The sequence below is a fragment of the Toxotes jaculatrix genome, chromosome 7 (assembly GCF_017976425.1).
Source record: "Toxotes jaculatrix isolate fToxJac2 chromosome 7, fToxJac2.pri, whole genome shotgun sequence".
In the NCBI taxonomy this organism is placed as follows: domain Eukaryota; kingdom Metazoa; phylum Chordata; class Actinopteri; family Toxotidae; genus Toxotes; species Toxotes jaculatrix.
Window position 1 is genome coordinate 15,255,442 of NC_054400.1, and position 26,483 is coordinate 15,281,924.

General features: G+C 41.8%; 2 protein-coding genes across 2 annotated transcripts; both read left to right on the plus strand.

Moving 5' to 3' along the window:
- Positions 1-1,319: 1,319 nt before the first annotated feature.
- On the plus strand, positions 1,320-8,919 carry erap2 (endoplasmic reticulum aminopeptidase 2). Its single transcript, XM_041041404.1, has 21 exons — positions 1,320-1,400; positions 2,128-2,481; positions 2,598-2,784; positions 2,902-3,071; positions 3,183-3,321; positions 3,418-3,552; positions 3,654-3,774; positions 3,844-3,998; positions 4,128-4,241; positions 4,327-4,458; positions 4,569-4,700; positions 5,503-5,571; positions 5,689-5,864; positions 5,974-6,053; positions 6,148-6,331; positions 6,471-6,627; positions 6,728-6,912; positions 7,057-7,218; positions 7,448-7,588; positions 7,855-7,936; positions 8,325-8,919. Exons 2-21 carry the CDS (start codon positions 2,321-2,323, stop codon positions 8,469-8,471), a joined length of 2,829 nt encoding a protein of 942 aa, XP_040897338.1. The 5' UTR covers positions 1,320-1,400; positions 2,128-2,320; the 3' UTR covers positions 8,472-8,919.
- A 373-nt stretch (positions 8,920-9,292) lies between these two features.
- On the plus strand, positions 9,293-24,058 carry LOC121184041 (leucyl/cystinyl aminopeptidase). The gene is made up of 22 exons (XM_041041403.1): positions 9,293-9,701; positions 11,977-12,071; positions 12,883-13,085; positions 13,744-13,855; positions 14,003-14,260; positions 14,446-14,636; positions 14,720-14,858; positions 15,449-15,583; positions 15,729-15,849; positions 15,975-16,126; positions 16,213-16,326; positions 16,434-16,565; positions 16,726-16,860; positions 17,086-17,246; positions 17,332-17,420; positions 17,509-17,692; positions 17,829-17,985; positions 19,161-19,345; positions 19,561-19,722; positions 19,885-20,025; positions 20,140-20,221; positions 22,304-24,058. Exons 1-22 carry the CDS (start codon positions 9,674-9,676, stop codon positions 22,433-22,435), a joined length of 3,108 nt encoding a protein of 1,035 aa, XP_040897337.1. The 5' UTR covers positions 9,293-9,673; the 3' UTR covers positions 22,436-24,058.
- The last annotated feature ends 2,425 nt before the right edge of the window (positions 24,059-26,483 follow it).

Consider the following 26,483-nt stretch of genomic DNA (forward strand, 5'->3'; position numbering starts at 1 on the left):
TTGCTGTAGTAGACATGTGGGCATCTGATGGTGACCTCCAGCTGACCTCCAGGTGCCCCCTCCTGAAGTCACTCACCATACAAACCAGCAGGGTCCATCCAAGCCTTTCCCCTGACAGGTGGACTGGAGGGGCCAGAGATGCAAGGACATCACCCTCTACCCCTCCTGACCCAGGTGGACGTAGAAGGATAGCAGAAAGGCAAATACAATGTTAGGACTAAAAAAATGACATAAACATGCAGTTCTGCCACTGTCTTTCAACAACCTTCTCTTGGTCACTAAATAAAGTTACATATGGTGGTTATGCTATAAACAGAAACTTTAAAATTCTCTTATACATTTTGGAATCATAAGGTTTTTACTGGAGAACTTATTTGCTTCCTGAGTTAAAACATAAACCAGGATCATGTGTTATAGATGAAAGGCTCTCACCTGTCCATAAATAGATGATAGGAAGGTAAAATAGACCCCTGGATGGCTCAGTCATGTCTGCTTTAGTCAAAGTGGCTTCTATAATAACTACCCTGTCTATGTGTGTGAGTGTGTGTGTGTGTTTGTGCGCCTAGTGTATGTGAGTGTGTGTGAAATGGGGGCATGCCGTTTGGATTTGCCAGGAGCATTGCATTGTGGGGGATCGACATGTCTCATTGTTGTGACCTTATACTAACAATGGTATCCCCCGCTCTACCCCCCCATCCCAACACACACGCAAACTGAAACACACACACGCAGAGAGAGAGAAAGAGAGAGAGGCAGAGAGAGTGTGAGCTCTTACACATGTGAAGCTCTATCTGCTTTATGAAGAAAGGAGAAAACAGAGGACAGGACGTTAATGTGGACACAAGAAAGTCAGTGAAGAGTCAGTTTGAACAACTGGAGACACACCTGCTTATGGCTGTTAGATCTGAGGTGAGAAACTGATCATATCAACGCACCCAGAACATTAGACAACACTCTTGTAGGGTACACCTGCACACACAAACACATACACACACGCAAAGTGTTGTGAGGACGGCTGTTTTTTCAGTGTGTGATGTTCTACATTTGTTCCAGTGTAAATTTGATATTAACCACCTGATCACCTCAGCAGAGAATAACATTTTTATTGTAACTATTCTAGTTATAGTGAACCAACTTTAGTATCTGTATCCTCCAGCTGTAAAAGAAATCACTTAAACATTATTTAACAAAGATTAAATATGAAGCTACATTGTCCACATTATCTTTCTCTCTCTCTCTCTCTCTCTCTCTCTCTCTCTCTCTCTCACACACACACACACACACAAATCCACACACACATTGGCGGTTTTTTACCTCAGCAGTGGGAGGGAGCTGAAAACAGAAAGTGAAACTTAACAGCAGGGACATGAAGGAAGAATGATGAGGCTAAAATGACTGAGGTAAAGCTCTCTGACTTTTCTATAAAACATGGCTTCTGAAGCAATCGCAAAACAAGCATTATTTTCCTAACTGTAACCTATTAATGCTAGTTAATTACATTTCTGCTCTCACAGTTTGTTGTAACCGATAGCTTCATGTTTTCAGGATGGTGCAGCAGAGCTACTGCATACGCGGCCTGATTTGAACTGCAGTACTGCTCACTGCAGCTGTTGTCACCTCACAGTTTTAGCTGTGTCCTCACCTCGTTTTGTCCGCATGGAAAATCATGTGGTTTGTTTGTCACTCCTGAAGGAGACTCAAACAGGCAGCAGTGAAGACCGAGATGTGTTGTGGCCTATCACTTTAACAAATCTCAGTTTGCAAGAATCCACTGAGCACTCTTTCCACCACGGCTCCACTTCCTGTAAGCATGTAAACCTGTCTTCCCAAAGCTAGAATATAGTGAAACACTAACAACCTGTGATCCTGTATGAGCAAAGGCCAATCAACGAGAGAAAGATCGAGAAAAGTGAGGTAAAAGTTAGCAGTAATTCAGTCTTATTCTTCCATTAATTTTTGCAGAAGTTTTACAGTGAAAATAGTGACCTTTGCGGCCATAAGACAAAACGGGAAGCAAGCATTTTCAGACCTCTACTAGACTGAGGAAAGAATAACGGCGTTGTCTGAGTGAATACTGTGTCTTTACAGGAGTTGATGTGTCCTTAATCCTCAACTAATGTCTTTCAGGTTTAAGAAGAAGTCCTGAGAACCTGCCTGACGTTTTTTCTCCAGCCACATCAGTGTCCAACACTCACATCAGGTGGTTCTTAGTTGCTCCCTGTGTTTGGGATGTGACCAAGTGACTTCAGTACTAGCTGTCAGCCTGCCACAAGGGTTGGCCTTTTTTTTTTTTAAATCAGGGGTTGACATTTTTTCTACAATGGTCTTGGTGAGGCTGTTAGTGCTGTCTCTATTTCATGTATCTCTGGTTGGGTGTCAGCCCACCCAGAGTTCACAACAGGCGTCAAGCCCTCCAGGAGAACAATCTCCTTTGGGTACTGGTAATCTGTCCTTCCCGTGGAGCCGTCTTCGCCTGCCAAGGTACCCTTCACTCTACTTTTGTTTTACACCCACACACAGGAAATTGACGAGAAAATTGGTGGACTTCTGCTTTTGAGTCACTGATTTAAAAAGCAGCACATATTTCTTCATCTTAGGTACATCATTCCTCTTCACTACCGCCTCCTCCTGCACCCCAACATCACAACTCTCAATTTCACCGGCTCAGTGCAAATCCAGATTGATGTCCAGAACAACACAAACTGGGTTGTATTACACAGCAAGGGTCTGCAGATCTTCAAAGCCACCATACTGAACCAAAACTTTGCTCATCTGTCTGACCAGGTAGCTGTAAATGCAGAGCTACAGATTATTTATCCTTGATACCCAGCTTCTCTCCATATCTTATTCACTTGGCATTTAATGATGAGAAATGAGAAATTCCTGATTTTCTTTTTATAGGTTCTTCCAGTTCTTCATAACCCCTCCCATGAGCAGATTGGCATTTTCTCTCCCAGAGTGCTCAGCAGTGGGCAGAAGTACTTTCTGTATATTGAGTTTGGGGCAGAACTAGCAGAAGGCCTCTATGGCTTCTATAAAAGCACCTACAGAACCAGTGCAGGAGAGACCAGGTAAGAACTAATAGGTTCTTTTGCAGCAGGTTTATACATCCTACACATACAGGTGTTGCAGGTTACAGTTACAATACAACACAAAAACATCTGCTGATGTCTGTCTTTCAGAATCTTAGCCTCAACTCACTTTGAGCCCACGAGTGCTCGGATGGCATTCCCTTGCTTCGATGAACCAATCTTCAAAGCAAATTTCTCTGTTCGGATCAGGAGGAGCCCAGAGTACATTTCTCTCTCCAACATGCCTGTGGTGAGTTTTACATATGTAATATTTCCGACATGAACTAACACACGTTAAAATGTATGTGGGGAAAAAAGGTTACAATGAAATATTTGTGTATTTCAGGTCAAGACAGTTGAAGTGAGCGATAACCTGCTTGAGGACCGGTTTGCTGCGAGCGTAAAGATGAGCACATACCTCGTAGCATTTGTCATCTGTGATTTCAAGTCTGTCACTGCAACAACATCCTCTGGAGTGCAGGTATGCCCTCCAAAGTAAAGTCTGATTTTCTTAATTTCTTGCTTAAAATGTTACTTTCTTGCATTAGTTTTGTTGTTTCATACATTGCTGTGTGTCCATAGGTGTCTATCTATGCCGCCCCTGAAAAGTGGCTTCAGACCCACTATGCACTGGAGGTTGCTGTCAAAATGCTGGACTTCTATGAGGAGTACTTCAACATCCGCTATCCTCTACCCAAACAAGGTAAGTTTTTTTTTTTGCCCATTTATTCTGTCACTTTCTGTTACCTGACATTTGTTTTCCCTCTCTCAGATCTGATAGCCATCCCAGACTTCCAGTCCGGTGCGATGGAGAACTGGGGTCTGACCACCTACAGAGAGACCAGCCTTCTCTTTGATCCCCTCACATCCTCTGTTTCGGATGAACTCTGGGTCACTATGGTAATCGGCCATGAGCTCGCCCATCAGGTGAGGGTGTAGGTGACAGTGCATACAGGATTAAGTGTTTGTTTATCTACAGTAGTTCAGATGCTCATGAATCACTTCATTACATAAACAGTCAATGCAGAATAGTAAAAGTCCAAATCTTGCCTGCAGTGGTTTGGCAACTTGGTGACCATGGAGTGGTGGAACGATATCTGGCTGAATGAAGGATTTGCCAGATACATGGAGTATATTTCAGTGGAGGCCACCTACCCTGACCTCAAAGTGGTATGTGTATGTGTATCTGATTAATAGATTACAATTAAGCATTAGACAGAGGTCTGATAATGATGTTCTGTGCACAATCTTGCAGGAGGAATATCTACTGCACACCTGCTTTGCAGCAGTTGGTCATGATTCGCTGAACTCCTCCCGCCCAATATCCAGTCCAGCAGAGAACCCCACTCAGATCAAAGAGATGTTTGACACAGTCTCCTATGACAAAGTATGCGTTCATTCTCATACATTTACAAGCTGATTTGAAACCAACATATAACATTAACCTGCAGTGGCTTGTTGATTAAATTCATCCTTTCTTTCTCTCTCTCTCATCAGGGAGCATGTGTCCTGCACATGCTACGACACTTCCTGACAGATGATGTGTTTCAGAGTGGGATAGTGCGATACCTCCGCAAATACAGCTACAAAAATGCCCAGAACCAGGACCTGTGGGATAGTCTGGCCAATGTATGAACACCAGTTGCATTCAATGTGCAACACGCTGTGTTATCTTCTCTCAACTTCATTTTTTCTTTATGGGGATATAAATACATTAATAGATCAGAATGCAGCTTGCATTTTTTGAGATGTTTTTTTTTGTTTGTTTTACAAATTATCCTCTCACCTTTTTTTTTTTACAACCTTAGCATTAGACAAACAGGGAGAGAGCATGACCAATCCATTTACAGAAATCATACATTTCATATTTTTCTGTTTTTCTGTTCTGTAAAGACGTTTTAGATTTTTGATTTGTGGTTTCTGTCCTTCCAGGCAGTTGTTGTTTTTCATTCATTTCATTATTTTGCAAAAATCACTTTGCGGAGACTTTAAAGTTGCTTAAAGTGGGTAATTAATCAAAGTAAACATTATGTATATTCTTATTTCTGTCGAAGTTAAGTTATCTGTGCCTGGTAAAGCAGTTGTAAGTGCAGATTAATTGAAAGTAACAAAAATGCACTGCCTTGCCAGGCACTGATAACAAAATACTTATGAAAATAAAAGCAGACATGGTGCTCACTATGATGGATTACCAATCTGAAATAAGTTTAATGTCTAAGTTTAAAGTTCTTACTGTACCAAACTGTATTGGAATTAAATCCACAAACATAGAAAATTGACATTCAAAATCTAAAACGCTGTAGTGTACTAAGATCAGTGGTAAAGCAAAGTAGAGGTGATTTGTATTAAAGGGACTAAACAATTCAAAAAACTGTCATGCATTTTAACAGAAATTGATGTTGAAAATGTTCAGCTTTATGTTGTTTTTCAGACGTGCTCAGAGGAGGACTTCGTCTCAGGAAAGCACTGTTACAGCAGCAGCCAGGCCGCCAAGAATGCAGTGAGTAAACATTCAAACATAAACTCTCTGACCTCTCCTCATGGGTTGCCTCTTATGAACGTCACGCCGTTTACATGATTATGATCGCACGTGTTGATCTCGAGCTGTCTCCTACAGTACCTGTTTGCAGGGGAACATCTGGATCTGACAGCCATGATGAACACTTGGACTCTGCAGAAAGGTATTCCTCTGGTGACTGTAACAAGGAAGGGGTCTCGTCTGCTGCTCAGGCAGGACAGGTTTCTGAGGACAGTTCTGCCCTCTGACCCTCTCTGGGCCACACTGCAGAAGGGGTGAGCATACACATGCTGCATAACCATTGTCAGCAAAACTTTGATTTCAAGTAACTCTCAAGTTCTAAGTTTAGGTTGTGTCTAAACAATATTCTCTGCTCTTGTATAGTTTCCTTTGGCATATTCCCCTGACGTACAAGACAGATGCATCCAGCACCATTCACAGACACCTCATGACAACACACACAGGTAAGAGGGAAGAGAGAAAATGCTAAATACAGATCTTACATATCTCTCTTTTTCTTTGCCTTTTCATGTCTTTTGCTATTTATGTGCGATTTAGACAGCATACACATTGGAGAGGAAGTCAGCTGGGTGAAGGTAAACACTGACATGACTGGCTATTATGTGGTTCACTATGATGACGGTGGTTGGGATGAGATGACCAAACTGCTGAGGGAAAACCACACTGCTCTGAGCTACAAAGACAGGACTCAGTTGATACACAACTCTTTTCAACTGGTCACGTAAGTGTATAAGTGTGTGTTTGTGGTTCTGTGTAAGAGAAAGAGAGACATTTTTTTCTTTGTGTCTGTTGTTAAACATAAATAAAACGGCTCTGATTATTGCACCCATTCTGTCAAATATTCTTGTATTTGTCTAAAGGGCAGGTCACCTGCCGATCAATAAAGCCTTAGACCTGCTTGGTTATCTGCGATTGGAAACACACACAGTGCCTCTCCTCCAAGGATTGGGTTATCTGGAGGCCTTTTACCGGATGATTGAGAAAAGGAATGAGCCTGAGCTAACACGCAGCCTGGGGGTAAGAAGAAAGGAGAACACAGACAGCATGATATTTAGGTCATTGTCAGCATGAAATTGAGTTCATGTGAGATGCCGTTTCCCTGTGTACCTTGGTGCAGATGTACATCCTGCAATTTTTCCGTGCCATCATCGACCAGCAGACATGGAGTGACAATGGCTCTGTGTCAGAGCGACGGCTGAGGTCAGAGGTCCTCTCTCTGGCTTGTCACCTGGATTACCCTCCCTGTCTGGAGCAAGCACAACAGACCTTCAAAGACTGGCTTCAGTCCAATGGAACACTCAAGTCTGTCTAAATTACATTATCAGTCACCAACCACTGATATAATTTACATGAACAACAGTATTTCCCCTTGCTACACTGGACCATATATAATTTGACATTTCATCATGTCCCTAATACGCACGTCTCTGCTTGTGTTTACTCTAGCTTACCCACTGACGTGGCAGAGACCGTGTATTCAGTTGGAGCTCAGGATGACTATGGCTGGACCTCGCTCTTGCATACATACAACATCTCCCTCTCTGCAGCACAAAAAACCAAAATCCTGTTTGCCTTGACCTGCACCAAAGACACCAGCAAACTGGAAAGGTACATCATCTTCCCACTATATTTTTCTACACAGGTAATGTTGCCACCTTGTGGCATATATGGGGTATGGCATCACAGTACTGCTAGCAGCACATATTCTTGGTAAGCATTACAGACATTTTAAATAACTTCAAGTAAAGGCTATTCAAGTGACAGATAATGTGTCATAAATGCAGAAATGTAGTATTTTAGTCAGCAGCAATTGTGCATGTGTGTGTTTGTGTTGCAGACTGCTCGAGCTGGGTCTGGAAGGAAAGGTGATTCGATCACAGGACCTGTCTCATCTCATCCAGATGGTGGCCAGGAACCCACGGGGACATGTGCTTGCCTGGAACTTTGTCAAAAAGAACTGGGACACACTGGTTGAAAGGCTAGTATAACATATTGGAGACACTGTCAATGAAACTGCAGGACCAGTCTAACACAGTAACATCTAAGTACAATTTTTTTCACTCCTCAAGCTGGTCTTGTGGGTTTCATGTAAATACTATGTGTAAACCAATGAAAATTGCCTTTTTAGTGGCTTCCGTGCTGTCCAATAAGAAATGGAGCATTGATTTTTGATTTGATAAGGATCTGATTAGACCGCATCATGTTGTTTGTGACTGTCCCCTCTGTTGTCTTTCTGACCTGCAGGTTCCAGTTGGGCTCATTTTGTATTAGAAACATCATCATTGGTACCACAGGCCAGTTTTCTTCTCCAGAGGAACTCAATGAAGTAAATACACTCTTAAATCTTAAACTAATCTTTATTCCACAATGTTATATTAGCAATATTAGAAATACTGTTTTTATTGGCAGTATTTCCCAGAAGTTGATTTGTGTGTTTTAACCGTTATTCCTTCACATAATATTAAGTCAGTGGTAAAATCGAAATATTGTAGTTGGAAAAAAAAATACTTTAAAATAGCAGTGTCTGAGAAGCCTAACCTTTCTAGCCTGTTTGTGTTTGTTTGTAGTAAAAAAAACACTTATTGTAATTGTTTAGAATTGTAAAATGTTTTGGTACTGACCTAAAAAGACATATCTACAAAAACCTAAGCATGTCACTTTTCAGTTGTGTCCTTGTTTGCATTTGTGTTAATGTATGTGTGTTTGACCCGCAGGTGCAGTTGTTCTTTGAGTCCATCAAAGAACAGGCATCTCAGCTGAGAGCCACTCAGGTTGCCTTAGACAACGTGCAGAAAAATGTTAGCTGGATTCAGAGGAACCTAGAGACTCTGAGAAACTGGCTGAAGGAGCAAATGAAGTGAACGGCAGCAGATAGAGAGGTGGTGGTTGATACATACCACAGAGGGGAAATCTGAAGGTGTTTTTGAATTTGTATGTGTTTTTATTTGGAAACTGTAATGTGCTTGACATCACTGGAGAGTTGATAGTTTTGTATACAAAAAAAGCATTTTGTGAATTTTCAGGGGACTAATTTGTTAGGACAAAAATGTAATTAGCACAACTGGCAGCTGAGCAGTGGCACTGTGTGTGTGAGGGGCCATGTGTGCACCATGAATATTGTGTTGTCTTTGTGTGTGTGTGTATGTGTGTGTGTGTGTGTGTGTGTGTGTGTGTGTGAGAGAGAGAGAGAGAGAGAGAGAGAGAGAGAGAGATCCATTCCAACGATCCATTCCAACGTAACACACATATGCTCTGTAAATGGGTTCCTCACCAACAGACAATAAAAGCGCCTTTGTGTGTTAACTGAAACATATCCTTGTGTCATTGTGTACATGTGTTTAGTCCAACCATTGTGTTTTTAAATGTGTGTGTGTTTGTGTGTGTGTGCTTGGTATTGATCATATCAAATATTCTAGTGTCAATACATGTTGTTAAGATTATGATGAGAACTACCATGGTCCGTGCTAGCCATCATAACATTCAGAGCTGAAGCTAGGACTGGCCTATCAGGAAATGAAATGAAACAATGCAGTGTCCTCATAAGTGGAGTTTAAAAAAAAAAGTGCGTGTGTGTGTGGCGTGCTTATGGCTTCCTGTCCCCGCCCCCAATGCGGCCTCGTCCAATAGGATTTGAGCATTGTAATTCGATGGGGACGCTGTCAACAACTGGTCGGAGAGGAAGGAAAGTGTCATTTGCTCGTTCGTTAGTTTGCCGAACTAGTGAGATTTGTTTACATATTTCTGTCGAAAGGTTTTACAGTTTGGACAACCCCGCCTTATTCACGTACTAGTCCAGTGTACAGCTATGGACAATAAAGTTGTGGAAACCAGCTAACGCTAGCTGAATGAATGTCTTTCAGTCAGTTTAAATTGTTGGAAGTTGGCTCGTTCCAGGCTAGCTATTACGTAGCTAACGTTAGTACAGTGAGGACGGGCTGCTATTTATTGTGAGCGTCCGATAGCCTGCGGCGTGTTGTGGCCAGCAATAAAAAACATCACGGCTGTTGAGCTACTGTGAGGTTCCTTTATTTTGGACGCGAGGAGCCCTTTGAGGTAACACACCATGGATCCATTTGACAGTAACAGTACAGGTAAGGAAGAAAGATGGTAGATACAGTATCCTCAAGCTAACAGCAGCAGGCCAGCTAATAACTAACGGGTCATTAGCTGAAAGCTGTCTGGGAGTGACATTCACCCGAGGACACATGTTGAGAGGGGTGGGTCTGACTTTTGACAATTCTAGTGAAAGCTATCTTTGTGTGTCCTGACTTGGTTTCTTTTTAAACAGTTGGGGGAATCACGGAAGCTAACTAAATCGCAGTGTCAGTCTGTTGATAGCGCCATAGAGGCATGATAATATTTTACAACACACGGCTGTCTCTTCCCCTCAAGGCAGCAAAGCAGAATTTGCAAATCTTGTGGTTCATTCATGTAACGTTTTGGTTTAGTTTTAATTGAACAAAACCAATAGTAAATACCAAAAACCAACAGTTGAAGCAATGTAGTGAGACTCTTGACATAGTATTCCTCTGTTAAGACTGAAGTTGTCTGTTAAAACACATTGTTTTGCCCATTTTAAGCCTGATGGTTTGATAATAGCTATGTTTTGTCTTGGTCTGGAGAGCTGATAAATCATGCTGTGCTCAGCTCAGGCTACCAGCAGCCAGCTACTTTATAACCTCTGGTATGGTCCCAGGGCGTCCAGGGCTTTATTAAAACAAACAAAAAGGCCAGTGCACACACTATAACAGCTCTCAGGGAAGCTGAGTGTTCTCCATGGATGTTATTTCATTTCAGGTTTGTCTTGATCTGAAAGGAGCAACAACCAAATCACAGCAGTTTGACTTCCTGTTTTTTAGTGTGTGTTCTCTTTTGCAACTTAGTGATTTTGATCAGATAATGACAAGAACACCTTAGTAGCTACTTCCTTCCCATACATTTATTATGACAGTTAACAGTTTTGTGGCACAGTACGCAGTGTCTACAGTGTGTGGTGTGTCTGTTGTCTGTTCTTACTAGGTCTGGATCAGTGGACATACCTGTCAATTGCTAGGATTGATAAATGTTTTCAGTAAACAGGAAGACTACAGTCAGCAGATAGCATGACTTACTGCTATACTTACACACAAACTTTTCAAAAGTATAGAGTTGTTGCTTGTTCACATTTGCCTGGCCCATTTTCTAATTGCAGTCTAGATAATCATGACATCAGTTACCTCTCTCATGTCATCTTGGTTATGTGAGATAACTGTCAACATACTATCACAACAATATCCCACAGCTGTTAGATATAACAATAATTAAATTTAATGTTTGTTTTTTTGGGGTCTTATTTTTATCAAACCCTCTTCTGGGCATTACACATTGCGTACTACTTAGCTCTTAGTCTAATTTTGGACATTCATACCACAGCAGTGTGGTCCAGACAGAGACACAGTGACAGCCCATACAGTCATATCAGAAACACTGTACAGGACAGACATGGAGCTAAATTCACCTCTCACATTTCTGGGCTCTTGTCTTCCTTTTGCGGAGTTAAAGCTCACTTTTGTTTGCCATCATTGTGTTTGTGTGAACAGCGTGCTTTCAGTAGGTGTTTACTATCTCTCAGTACTTTCCATTCAAACCCATGGCTAACTGAGACTGAAAAAGCATTGTCTTTAGCCTGTAAAAGCATGAATGGAGCGTGAGGTAAAATGCATTGCATAGCATTTTACTACTTTCGTTATTATTAAATTAGGAAGTTGAACATGCCTCTGATTGTTTCAGGGTTTAGTAAGAGCAGAAATCTGGCAGCCAGAAAATCACATGGATTTTGTAAGAGGTAACTCTTCTTAGGATGCTGCAAATGCAGGCTTTAAGCTGCTGTAGCACACATGATCAGATGATGAATGTTCATAATATTAGCTTTTTCCTAGTTTTGAAACCATTTTCTCAGTTGTTTGTTGGTACTGTGGTTAAATAAATGCACTATGAAAGAAACAGGAGGATTTCTGTCTGAACAGGCTGTTAATGCCAGTTGTTAAAAGTTGCAGCCTCACAAGCCTGATGAACTAATTCTATGTAGGTCAAAGTACCAGGAAATACTGCAGAAGGTTTACTAACAGGAAGCTAAAGAAACTCAGTGCTTTGTTAAATTCAGCTTGATGTTCGCCTGCACGGTGACAGACAAGCCTTTGTTGAATAGTGGCTTACTGCCATCTCTTTGGAAAATTCTGAAACTTCAAAAACATACAATACAAACTTATATTCTGTGTTTGTGTCAGTGTATCTACTCATTTGGAATCCTCTCTTTCTTTTTCGCACGTCTCTCATTTCCCCTTTTGAGAGTCCTCTATGTGATTTGTCTTTTTCTGTGTGTGGCAGAGCGAGCGAGCCTTCCAAGGAACATGATTGAGAATAGCATGTTTGAAGAAGAGCCTGATGTCGTGGATTTGGCCAAAGACTCCACTGCATTTCCGGTTTGTCCATGTCATCTTATACCATGCATGCTACGCATGGCTTTACTTCAAGGACTAGTCTGGCTCAATAATTTGCATATCTTAGAGTACATATTTTCACACACATTGTTCAGTTCTGCTAATCTGATAATGTTAACAGATTGGCTGTTGGCAATATAAATAAGGATCAGTTCATTTAAGGATGGCCGACAGGTCAAAACACACAATGTTCTCTTTTACTTGTCTATAATTTTTTTAAGAACTGAGAGCTGCAGATATCTATTATCAACATTGTGTGAATTATTTCTAGCAAAAAGGAATGTTATTTTCGCATGATGAAGATGCTGTATATTCACAATGTTCCCAGTATCTATATCCTTCTCTGTGGAGCTGCAGTGACCCATTTTCCCCACAGAAGCCATTTAAATTTTATCTTATCTTCACAGTCTGCTCTTCCCTGGTGTCAGTTTCTGTCAGTATAGACCTACTGCATCATAAAGTCACCCAACAAACCCTTCTTTAAATTTCATTTGCTTCTTTGCATCCCTCATGTTCCAGGATCATAATTACGGCATTGACCACAATTCTAATTTAAAAAAATCTGTCTTTCCTGTCATTATGATTTAACTTCTGTGGGCTGTTGTTACAACCTTCTCTGTCCTGATTAGTTTTCATTGTTCCTCTCTCACTCTCTTCACCACCTCCACATGTGACATTTTATCCTGTTCTAATTAATTTACCTGAGAGTGCAATCCAGTTATTAACATTATATGGGAAACACTGTGCAGCTTAACTGGAGAATGACATAGTGTACTTTGCATGGTGTCTGCAGACCTTTCCTGCTCTTGACCCAGATGAGGTGGTATTTGAGCCTCGTAGCTCACGGTTGCTTGTACGAGGCCTGGGAGAGAATGACATGGACGAGGATGAAGAGGACTGCGAGTCTTCAGCCCGTCTCCTGGGCATGTCCTTCATGAACCGTAGCTCTGCTCACAGATCCAACTCTTCTCCATACACCAGACAGGCTCCACCCAGGTAATGCACTGAAAAGGTCACCATTTGGAGTGCTGGCATTAAAATTTATTTTTCCAGTAAGGTATGCTTTGTAGCATTTTTGTCTCAAAGCAGGGCTGCATAAGTAATCATGTATTATCAAATCCAGTCGCACCTGTGATCACTATAGTGATGGCTTTTGGTACTTCAAATATAGCTGCTTACAGATATCAAAACTTCAAATACAACACTGGAAAATGTAATATATGGGACCTTTAACCACTCCACCTGTCATCACAAAATCAAGAATAAATGCTTGAAGACCAAAACATCTATAACAGCGATACTGTTCAGGGTTTGTATTCATCGTAGTTCCAGACCAGGAACAGCAGCAATTAAATGTAATCATTTGGCTGCCTAAATGACGGACATCAAAACTTATGTGCAGTCTAATGACAGTTTATACTGTTGACTGTTTATATGACAGTTTTACTTTCTGCTCAATCTTAGCCAGTCTTTGGGTCAGGCTTTGGTTTCCACGTGGTGCAGGTGCAGGTACAGAAAACTGCCCAAACATAGGTACAGGTTAATGTGTATGGGAATGGGTGTAAGTCCACTGAGCATCACCATCCACATCTTCTATATAAACGATGCTGCCTGTGAATAAAAGTAGGTGATGTTGAACTCTTTCTGGTTTCAGGTCATGTTCACGACCCTCAGCCCGCACCATGGTTGTTTGTGTGTTATTCCTGGTGATAGTAGCCTCTATGACCATGGTACTGTACTTCTTACCTGGATGCACCTTTACTAGGGTAAGGAAAACATTCACAAGTTCATAAATCACCTTTTCTATGCATTAAGCCAATGTCTTTGTCAGATTTTTTCCATTTTTATTTCTATGTCATACTCAATCACACACCTACTTCTTTGGCTCAACCCAACCCTCCATCTTTCTGCAGAAAGGTTGTGCTAAACCGAACAAGACCACACCCTTAGAGACAGTCTACCCTTTGTCCACAAATGGCGAACTGTTTCCATGGGCCCAGTTTCGGCTGCCTCTCAGCATACATCCCCTCAGCTATGACCTCACCCTGAACCCCGACCTCGACCACATGACCTTCACTGGCCGCACTGTTATCAACATGTCTGTACATCACAACACCAAACGCATTGTCCTGCACAGTGCTAATCTCAACATTACCAAAGCTACCTTCAAGGTGGGTTTGGAAGGAGTCTGTGTCCAGATGACAGTGTGTAATGACAGACTTTAGATGATTTAGATGTCAAAGCCTGCCTGACTAGTTGTACAGAACTGTATACAATGATTGTATTTATGCCTGAACAAATTAAATGTTTCAGATTTTTTTTTTTTGTTATGTTTTTTGTTATGTCTCTCTTTCAGCGGGGTGATGGGGAGGCCAGTGATGTGACTGTGCTGGAGTACAAACCCAGACAGCAGATAGCTGTTAAATTCTCTGAGGAGCTGAAGGCAGGCCAGTACTGTGTATTGACCCTGGAGTACTCTGCCAGCCTCTCACACACCTATGATGGTTTCTACAACAGTTCATACACAGATAAAGAAGGAAACAAAAGGTAAGTACTTCACATTGGCTGAAGCATTTATCTAAATTGCTATTTTGGCATAATAATCGTGCTCATGTCCCACTTTTCCCTAGGGTCCTCGCTGCAACCCAGTTTGAACCGCTATCGGCCAGGAAGGCATTCCCTTGCTTTGATGAGCCAGCTTTCAAAGCTACCTTTCTGATTAAAATCAAAAGAAAACCAGACTACATGACTCTTTCCAACATGCCAAAGGTACTGTAATATTATTACATTATTATATTTATTTTTTTGACATACATTTTTTTTAACCAGACAAAACACTAACCATGTTTAGTGTTTACAGGTTTAATGTGTTACTAGCCAAATACTGGTAACACAGTGAACCTGCGTTGTTGCACAAACTGGTTCAGTTTTTATTGTGGCTGTTTGACACAAAGTGCTTAATCAGTTTATCAGTTCACCAGCTGTTCCAACAGCTTCCCTTTTGGTTGCATTGTTGAACCTGCATTGTTGCACAAATTGTCAACTGCAGCTCACCAACAATGTCATGTTTGTCACCTCGCTAGCCAAAATTTACAGTACTATATCGTGTTGAGTCACTCACTTTCTATATTATGTCACTTTTTGTCTTGGGGGGCATGTGAGTCATTCCTGTGGCCACTGTGACTCACTGTGAGCTCTTAGTGTGAGCACAGCAAAGCTAACAGATCGTGTATTAGTATTTGCTAGCAACGCTGTATTCCACAGACTGACAGCATCGCTAATTTGATTTACTTACTTACTTTGGAGGATACCGACAGCATTAGCTGGTAGTCATTGTGTCCTTGTGCTGTGTGTTTCAGGCTAAATCTACACCGCTTCCCAGTGGCCTCGTGGAAGATGAGTTTGAAAAAACCAGTGTCAACATGAGCACCTACCTGGTGGCCTTCACTGTTGCTAATTTCACCCCCATCCGCAAAAATGTCTCAAATACTCTGGTAGGTCTGACACAGATATAAGCCCTTTTTGTTTTAAGTTCAGGCTGTACATGCTCCAATTAATTTTTTTTTTAATATTTAGTGTTCAGTGAGGCTGTATAGTTGCTGTCTGGATGTAGCTGATCTGTATATCTGTTGGTTTTAGGTGTCTGTGTACTCTGTGCCAGAGAAGAAGGAGCACACTGACTACGCTCTAGAAACAGCCTCCAAACTGCTGAAATTCTACAATGAGTTCTTTGAAATAGACTACCCCCTCAAAAAACTAGGTGAGTACACACACACACACACACACACACACACTCTCACACGCTCAAACATACACACACACACACACACGCTATATTATCCCCCTCTGATTATTCTTTATTTTCTCTGCTCTCTCTTTTGCCAGACTTGGTAGCCATCCCAGACTTCCTGGCAGGAGCCATGGAGAACTGGGGGCTCATCACTTTCAGAGAGACCAGCCTGCTGGTGGGGAACCAGTCCTCTCCTCTGGAGAAACAAGTAGTTGCCTCTGTCATAGCACATGAGCTCGCTCATCAGGTAGTCTTGTCTGCCTTTGTGTTTGTCAAAGGAACAGAGACCATGAAGATGATTCAGGTTGTAATCTGTCTGATGTTGTGTTTCAGTGGTTTGGAAACTTGGTAACTATGAGCTGGTGGAATGACCTGTGGCTCAACGAAGGCTTTGCCACTTACATGCAGTACATGTCACTGCAGGCAGTGTTGCCCCAGCTGGATATTGTAAGCTCTCACATCTGGCTTATAAATTACATCTCACATACTCAGAAGCAGAGTACGTTATGTGTTTCACAGCGTGCCTGTGCAGTAAGTCCTCTGTTTGTTTGCAGGGAAATTTATTCCTGGAGGTGCGGTTCAGAGCCTTGGACAAAGATGCACTAAACTCCTCTCACGCTGTGTCGACAGAGGTTAATACACCGGAACAGGTGGAAGAGATGTTTGACTCCGTCTCCTATGAAAAGGTACACTTTTATATATAATATGTCAGTAGATAAATTGACTCAGTTTTCACTAATTCACCAAACTATCATATCCAACTTTGAACTTTCTCTACCTTACCTGACATTTAGTTCCAACTGTATCTCTGATCACAGATGCTTTGTGTCTCTCTCTGTCTTCAAGGGTGCATCCATTCTTCTGATGCTGAACGCCTCCCTGCCAGGGGATCAACAGTTCAGGAAGGGTATCATTCAATACCTAAAACAGTTCAGTGGATTTAACACGGACACCAATGACCTCTGGAATAGTCTTACACAGGTACGTGTGTGTGGATGTGTCTCTGTGCCTTTTTATGGTTTGGTGCTATCCATTTTTAGAATTTATAGAGAGTGTTGAGGCTTGGCTTATTTATCAGAAGACATGGTTTAGATGGAAATTGTTACCACAAATCTTCAGAATATAACTGCAAAGTTTTTGACTGCTTCCAGACAATGATCATGACAGTGGGCTGCACACCCTCTGAATTTCTCTTCCTGTCTTCAGGTTGAGGTCTCGACGCAGCACCAGAATGTTTCAGAGATGATGAGCTCATGGACATCACAGAAAGGCTTCCCACTGGTCACTGTAAGCCGCAAAGGAGATCAGGTTACCCTCACACAGGAGCATTTTCTCCTCACCTCTGATAATGCCACGGAGACATCCAGGTGGGTTACATTACCACACACACACAGACACGCACAGATCACAGAAACACACCGCAGCCCTCACTGTATTGTGCTCTCTCTGTAGCCTGTGGCATGTTCCAGTGACGTACGTAAACGACAGCTGTAGTTTGGCCCCTGAGTGCAGACAGGTGTTCGCTTTGAAGAACAAAACAGGTAAAACACAAAGTATTAATCTCCTACATTGTTTCTCAGAATCTTGGGTGTTACATCAAATGGTAAACTCTTATGTGTGGGTTTTCAGGTACTTTTAAGCTGCCAGAAAGTGTAAAGTGGCTGAAGTTGAACTACAGAAACACAGGCTTCTACATCGTTCACTACGAAAATGAGGGCTGGGCTTCTCTTATAAAGGCTTTGTCCAGCAATGTCAGTGTTCTTACACCTGAGGACCGTGCCTCTCTCATACACAACATCTTTGCTCTCTCCAGGTATGACAGACCATCATAATAGTCTTTTTATGCCTCAGTGATACAGGTTGTAGTCTAGGAGCGGTATTTTACTGTTCTTGCACTTCACTTTCCTTTTCCACCTCTCCTCTCCCTCACTTTCCTGTGTTGTCAACAGACTGGGACGTGTATCCTTCCGTCAAGTCCTCAAACTGTTGAACTACATGTCTAATGAAACGGAGACACCTCCTGTGACAGAGGCCTTGTTACAGCTCAATACTATCTACAGGCTGCTTGACAAAAGACAGGAACATGTTCTTGTGGCCCGCATGAAGGTACTGCACACACACACACACACACACTGTAGAAAGTTAGTTTTGTGAATAAACATACACACAGTCCAGAAGATCCTCAATAGTTTGTAGATTTGATTAAATTAAAATATGTTTTTTTTTTCTTTTCAGTATAGTTCAGCTGACAAGTTATGTTGATGAGTTGGAAAAGTAACATAAAATCAGTAAAGTTTAAGAAGTAAGCCTTAATAATATCATGTCTTGAGTTCTTGAATTTTACCAAACTTGACCTTAAAACTAACTCCGACGTCCTTGAATTTAAATAACAAGCAGTTCTTTTCCCATTACCAATAACAGATGTGTGCACACTAAATATCTTCAGCTATAACACTTGAAATTACACATTTCTATCACTGTAATTATCTGATTAATTGTAAACTGTAAAACACATTTTCATATCTGATTTGATTTCATTTAAAAAGTTAAGATGCTGGTGAATTTTTATGTTATCGTTGTCTCAGGACATACAGTATAGGATATATAACATATTAACATCCAAAAAAATCATGTCAAATTTTCTGACATGGTTGTTTGAGCACTATTTTCATGAACCTGTCAGTGCAGTACAGAGTGCAGTCAGATGAGCCCTGAGCTGTGGTGGGCCATGCCAAGCACACCTTTCGTGGCCAGGCGCCACAAAAAGACACACCGGCAGTGCGCTTGCAAATGGAAAGAATACATTATCATACCTTATAGGTGGGCATGTTAGAGGTTGTGACAATCATGGCCAATCACATTCACTACTTTCATCTCCTATAAACATAGGACTGTGCCCATCATGACGCACTGACAGTTTAGGAATTCCATAGAGAGCTTTTCTTGGAGGAAAACTTACTGTTGTCTGCAATATCAAAACACAACTGCAACAGCTCAAATACACTGCCAGGAGCAGATGATGTGTCTCTCAAGTTGACTGCCCACTCCCTTCTTCACCTCTCCTCCCACTACAGTGCATAGCGAGTCACCAAAAAACCAAACTGGCACAGCTGAGGAAATTACCTCAGTATGCCACAGGAAAACACCAGTTCACTTGTGCACCCCTGCATTTTTACCATGCGCCAACATGAAAATAGAGCCCATTAACTAAGTTTAGTGTTTGTGTACTGATGCTAATGTTAGTAATCTTTTAGTACTCTTTTTTTTCTTGTATATATCAGAATTACATTCTGGATCATTTTGGTTCTCTGATGGACAAACAAACATGGGAAGAGGAGAAGAGCGTTTCAAAGCAGGAGTTGCGCTCAGCCCTGTTGGAGATGGCCTGTAGACTGAGTGAAGAAAAGTGCACTCAGCAAGCCAAAAACCTGTTCAAACAGTATGTTGACTCCAATGGAACGTTTAGGTATGTAAAGCACACAAGAAACTTCATGATGCCAGCAGGGTGAGGAGCGCATGACACATCTTTTTTGAGATAGAAATTATCTTTAGTAGGTGTGGAGGGAGCTGTAACTTGATTTGAATGGGTTTCTAGTATAAAAGTTGTTGGAAGAAAACTGAAATTTGGAGCAGCTGTAAAATATGTTGTCATATTTATTTTTTCTGTATGTATTTCTGTAGGATACCAGGTGATCTGCAGCGAGTTGTATTCGCTGTGGCTGCTCAGTCGGATCAAGATTGGTTGACTTTGCTCAACATGTACAAACATGCTACCTATGATTCAGAGAAGCGAAAAATGCTACAGGGCCTCGCGTCCACTCAGGACACCCGGCATATAGTATGGTAAGTGTGTGTGTGTCTGCATCTGGCCAGGGTTAAGTAGCAACATCCTTTCTTCCTGTTGATGATTTGTTTAGCATGCATAGTTATGATACTGACGAGACAGTAGTGTCAGTTTATGCACTGAAGAGCATTCGAACAGAGCACTTGTTTTGGTTTGTCTAGGATTCTAAAGGCAGGTCTGAACGGAGGCATCATCCAGACACAGGAGCTGCCTTTGGTCATCAGCACTGTGTGTAACGGCTTCGCCGGCTACTTGTTTGCCTGGGATTTCATACAAGAGAACTGGGACCAACTCATAGAGAAGTAAGTGGTCCCTTCAGCTTCGTACGTGTTACCACAGAGAATAGATTGTAGGATTATTTCACATAAAAATGAGAAGTTGAAATGACATCAGTCTTGTTGTGTTTTTGACTTTAGGTTCCCTGTGGGATCCTTTGCCATCCAGACAATCATCAAATCTGCCACCTCCCAGTTCTCCACACAGACACGCCTTGATCAAGTATGTTTTCAGTTTTTTGTTTTGTTTTTTTCCCTAATAGAATACAGTAATTCTGCAGCGTATTTGGGGCTCTGTGCCATAGGTGGGGAAAAAAACGATGGTTGATTAATCGCGAGTATATTATGGACAATTATGAGTCGATTATTAAATTTCCAAAGATCGATTTTTTTGTAATTGTAATACACTGCAGTGACTCTCCAGTTACTGGCTGTCATACAGGATTTAAACGCAAGGCGGAGCTGTTGACTAACAGTCATAACAAAACACCCTGTAACAGAGCCAGCGAGCGAGCTTACTATGCTAGTGAGGTGTGTGGCATGTGGCATGCGAAGTGGACAAAGAAAAAACATTAACCGGCAACCAACCAACCAGTCCATCCAGCGCCATCTGGGCGAGCGTGTGGATGCATTTTGATTTTCAAGGCAGGAGTTTTAAACACGTCGGCAGGATGTACGCTGTCTGCAAACTTTGCCGCACTAAGCTAAAGTACTGCGGCAATGCTAGCAACATGAGGGCTCCAGGTTCGAAACCCGGTCTGAGCTCTTCTGCGCGGAGTTTGCATGTTCTCCCTGTGCCTGCGTGGGTTTTCTCTTGGTACTCCGGGCTTCCTTCCACAATCCCCAAAACATGCACATTGGGTTAACTGGCCTACTTTACATTGTACCTAGGTGAGTGTGTGTGGTTATCTGTCTTTGCGTCTGACTTTGCGTGTCGGCCCTGCGATTGACTGGTGACCAGTCCAGGGTGTACCCCGCCTCTCGCCTGTAGTCAGCTGGGATAGGCTCCAGCTCCGCCGAGACCCTGACGGATCAGGCGGTATAGAAAACGGATGGATGGATGAGGGCTCACATGCCGCGCTTCCATCCAGAGGAGGCTGCGTGGGCTTAAGACAACCGCCTGCAGCCTGTCATTACAACGAATCAACGTACTCTCAACGAGGTGACAACAAAATTAGCCCCAGTGAAAGATTACACCTTAAACGAGTTTAAAAAAAAATAATTTGGAAGTTAGAGATATACTACACAATTTTGTGGTGTATTTTGGGTTAATGTTGTCAAATGGAAACTCAATAATCGATGGGTAATCGAATCAAGACCTCAATACTCGTAACCGAATCAGGAAATTGGACCGATTAACCACCCCTACTTATAGTTAAGGATAAAGCCCATAGTAGGGCTGACAACTGAACCATCCCTTAGTTATGCTGCTATAGGCCTAGGCTGCTGGGGGACTTCCCTTGATCATCTGCACACCTCTTCTCTCTTTCTATCCTCAGACCCACTCTCACATTTATTAACCTTTATTACATGTCATTAACCCTGTGTCCTCTCTCTCTTGCAGTCCTGTGCTTGTTTCTGTCTGGTCTCTCTATGTACCTTTCTGCAGGTATCTCTGGCTCTGGAGCTGCATGTTCTCCGCCTGTGGTCCTGGCTCCACTGGCCTGCTGCTGTTTATTGTCTACAATTATCCATTTCTAATACATTAATATGTTTAATGTTCCACTCTGCTACAGATAAATTTTGGATTAATATTCTGTGCCAACTGTAAAGTAAATAATTACCAGTCATGACAACTTTTTGCTTCTGTGCTCTGTTTCCTATCATAACTGCAATCTGCTGAGCACACAGTATCCACTAACTGTTCTGTAATCTGAATGCTGGCCCTCTGACATTGTCCACTTCCAACCCTGTTTGTATCATGTTTTATATGCTGCATGTCTTTCTCCCCCTCTCCTCCATTCCCAGCTGTCCTATCTTCCTCCTTTTCCTCCTTTCATCCAGCCTGGCCATCGGCAGGACGGTCCCCCATATGAGCCAGGTTCCTGACTTCCTGATAAAAGGGAGTTTTTTCTTGCCACTGTCACCTTAAGTGCTTGCTCTGGGGTCAAGCCCTGGGTCTCTGTAAAGCGCTTTGAGACAATTTTGATTGTGGAAGGCGCTATATAAATAAAATTCAACTGAAAAATACTCTGCACATGTTTGTGAGAAAACATTAACCGTTAACTGTACAGAACACTTTTTATTGTGTTACTGTATGCCAAGTCCAATCTGGCAGACATCTTAATATGTGTTTTGTGTGCAGGTACAGGGTTTCTTCTCCAGGCTGAAGGAGCGCGGCTCTCAGATGAGGAGCGTTCAGGAGGCTTTGGAAACCATCAGGCTGAATCGGCGCTGGATGGACAAGAACCTGTCTACACTCCAAAAATGGCTCTAATACAGGCACTCCATCCAGTCTCTGCCCCATTAACAGGCAACTGGGGTATGTTGTCAAGACAACAGCAGTGTTTGCACTATTGTAGGACTGTGTCTCCTAACTCCCTTTATCCGGGCCAGAGTACTAAACAAAGCCAGAGGTTGTCCTCTACCTGGGTGGACAAGGTGTTTGATTTTCTGAGATTGGTCCTGTAAGTTGTATTCGCTAGCTCAGGGTGGTTCTGATTGTGTGTCTGACAGGGAGTTGTCAGGCGCAAACACACACTCCTCACACTTTATGCTGTCGACCAAACCTCTCCTCTGCAGCTCTCATATAAACCTCATGCCTGAGCGGACAATCATGCTTCACCCAAACGTCTTTCGCTCGGCTTGCTCTCAGGCACTTGAACTGTATGAGCTGTTTAATGGCCACTTCAAAAAGAGAAAGTATGAAGAATGTCTGTTACTGTTTGTGTATGTACTGTCAGTCAGTCCTGGACTCTCTCTGTCGGATATACGTGAATGCAGCTGTGAGGGATTCCTCAGTGATGACAAGTTGAAATTACAGTACTTGAGAGAAGTCAGTATTCTCAGAATTAAACTAACCTTTTATCGCTGTGTTATGAAAATCTGTGTAGAAATGATAGTTGCCTGTCAATCTGTACTCTACTTATTCATGCAACCTGAAGCATTTACTATATTAATCATGGTTTCGCTGGAAGATTGGTAGATTGATTGATTGATAGCCTAAAGTACCAAATTTGTGTCGGCATCACTTGAATGTACTGAAAAACCTTCCCACTGTGTACAGTAGGTGGCGCACTGCATGGCAGTGCAGGTTTAAATCAACAACCAATGTGTCTTAGGTGAGAGCAGGCAGTGCACACTGGAGCCAAATTTTCCTGTCCTTCTTTCTTCCTCTCCTCCTTCCTTTCTCTGCCAGTCATAAACCGTAGTTTAGCTCATGAAGTTGTATTTTGATTGCGTTTTTCTGCGTGCAGTGCAGCCACTGTACAGACTCACTCTTTAACTCTGTGTGCTTGTAAACTATATGTAATTATAATGTAAATATGCTCAACCCTATAACCCTTTTCCCTGCGATTTTGGATGTACTGTTTTAAACATCTTGAATTTTAACATTTTAAGATTTGCTTTCTGTTGTGTACATATAGTGTAAAGGGGAAATGTATACATAGAATTGATCAAGAGTCTTGGTCAGATACTTTTTACTCTATTGCTTGATTTAGACCACCGCAAGGAGGTCCTTAGCTGATGAATGTTTGTGTTCTAAGGGCTAATGTGCACATTGAAGATACGAAGTGAGTAGAAGAACATCTATATTGGGCATGATTAATCTGTCCAGTAACCTGTTGCTCATCAGCCAAATAAAAATACAGGAGGTTTAAAGTTATTCCAATGTTAACCAGCCATGTTGCTCCCAAGAATGAGGAGTAGCCTAGCTATTTATTGAGTGTCTTTATGTTTCCCCAGCTTTTACTCCAAGGTGTTATTTAAATATGCTTGTACACTCATCCAGAGCTTTATTTAAAGTGTTAGTTATTCACTTCATCACTGTCATTAGATTCAGGATAATTGATATCCAGTAGATGAGTTGATTTTTCTATAAACGTCCTGGTTAACTTCATCAGGCTTGTATCCCTTGTTTTTGGTTGTCAAATTATTGTTTAAAGCCTCTTTGTGTCCTTTATGTTAAAACCATGCTGGCAGGAAGTTCATAAAAAGAGTACAGTTACCAGTAACGGTACAGCCCTGTGTGTAGATTGGAAACTGGTGGAGCTATCTACACCCTCCCTAGGTTAACAGTGGAGGTTAGAATGACAGTATAGAGAACTGAAAAAAGTACTAATGAGTAAATCAGACTTTAGTCATAGAATCTTATTGCAGTTTAGATCTGTCTACAGATTGTCACCAGTATTCCCGTTGACTTACTCCATACAGCCCATTGTAGTTCCACCAACTGTGATAACGAGTTTAACTTTGTGTCCTGACTAATTGTGGATCGTACCGTTGTGACACCCAGCTGCTGGGAATCAGTTCAGTGCAGCTTCAAGTTGGGACACTGATTTCCCATCATCCGGGTAGAAAATAACTGGTCCATGTTCTTGATGTCATTCTTACTGATCAGGTACGGGGTCTTTGTCAAAGTAGTTGAATCGGTGATGAAAGACTTGTTGTAGAGTACCACGTGCACAGTAAAGCCTATCAGATTGTCTTTGTTCTTGCACTGGGATGATATGCTGCAGACGCTTTTAAAAAACTGTGTTGCTCTTCATGTGAACAAAATATAAATAAAGTTGTTTTCAGAACATGCTAGGTTTTCTGTTTTTATAGCTCCACGTACAGTGGGTACGGAAAGTATTCAGACCCCCTTAAATTTTTCATTCTTTGTTATACTGCAGCCATTTGCTAAAATCAATCAAGTTCATTTTTTTCCTCATTAATGTAGCAGCACCCCATATTGACAGTATTCAGACACTTTGCTGTGACCCTCATATATTTAACTCAGGTGCTGTCCATTTCTTCTGATCATCCTTGAGATGGTTCTACACCTTCATTGGAGTCCAGCTGTGTTTGATTACACTGATTGGACTTGATTAGGAAGGCCACACACCTGTCTATATAAGACCTTACAGCTCACAGTGCATGTCGGAGCAAATGAGAACCATGAGGTCAAAGGAACTGCCTGAAGAGCTCAGAGACAGAATTGTGGCATGGCACAGATCTGACCAAGGTTACAAAAAAATTTCTGCTGCACTTAAGGTTCCTAAGAGCACAGTGGCCTCCATAATCCTTCAATGGAAGATGTTTGGGACGACCTGAACCCTTCCTAGAGCTGGCCGTCCGGCCAAACTGAGCAATTGGGGGAGAAGAGCCTTGGTGAGAGAGGTAAAGAAAAACCCAAAGATCACTGTGGCTGAGCTCCAGAGATGCAGTCGGGAGATGGGAGAAAGTTCTAGAAAGTCAACCTTCACTGCAGCCCCTGACAGAACTGGAGAGGATCCCCAAATCCAGCTGTGAAAAACTTGTTGCATCTTTTCCAAAAAGACTCATGGCTGTATTAGCTCAAAAGGGTGCTTCTACTAAATACTGAGCAAAGGGTCTGAATACTTATGGCCGTGTGATATTTCAGTTTTTCTTTTTTAATAAATCTGCAAAAATGTCAACAATTTTGTGTTTCTCTGTCAATATGGGGTGCTGTGTACATTGAGGAAAAAAATGAACTTAAAGGATTTTAGCAAATGGCTGCAACAAAGAATGAAAAATGTAAGGGGGTCTGAATACTTTCCGTACCCACTGTACTTGGAGCTATAAAAACAGAAAACCTAGCATGTTCTGAAAACAACTTTATATTTTGTTCACATGAAGAGGCTGATGTCTGAACACAATGTCAATGGTGGAATAATGCTTCTCTGTTGTACCACTAGAGGTCTTTCTAGCTCTTCTGGAAACTTGCATTTTGAATCTCATTCCTGTTCTCGAGGTTTGAGAAATTGCATTGCTGTAAATGAGATTAAATGATTCACCTATGCACTAGAAATGTTCTGTGGAATGATAATTTAAAAGGACTTGAAGCCATTCCTATATGTCAAGTCTGTAAAACAAAATTAAGCCTTCAGTCTAGGTATTCAGGGGATTTTTCATGTTAAATAACTGCAGGTTTTTTTATGCATTTTAATTCAGTCCGCTGTTGCAAACTATTTCCCCCAATGTGTATGAGTGTGTGTATTTTGTGTGTTTTAGAAACTCTGTTTTGTGCCTTGAAGACTTGTTTTGGTGGAGTGCCACACAGCTGGAAGACATCATACAGGCAGTATTTTCACCCTCATACTTTCTTTCTTGGCCAAACAACCCAAGTGCAGAAGGTATAAAGAAAACAGAGGGCTTTATACTGAAATAAATGAAGCAGTTCAAGCTCAGTGTAATAATAATGTAACGTAAGAAGCTGTATGAGTCCAAACTCAAGACACTTCATGGGCCTAAAACAATTTGTTTGCACGTAGCAGTAAAGCTGTGCATCCATTTTCAGCATTATCGGTTACTTTGTCTTA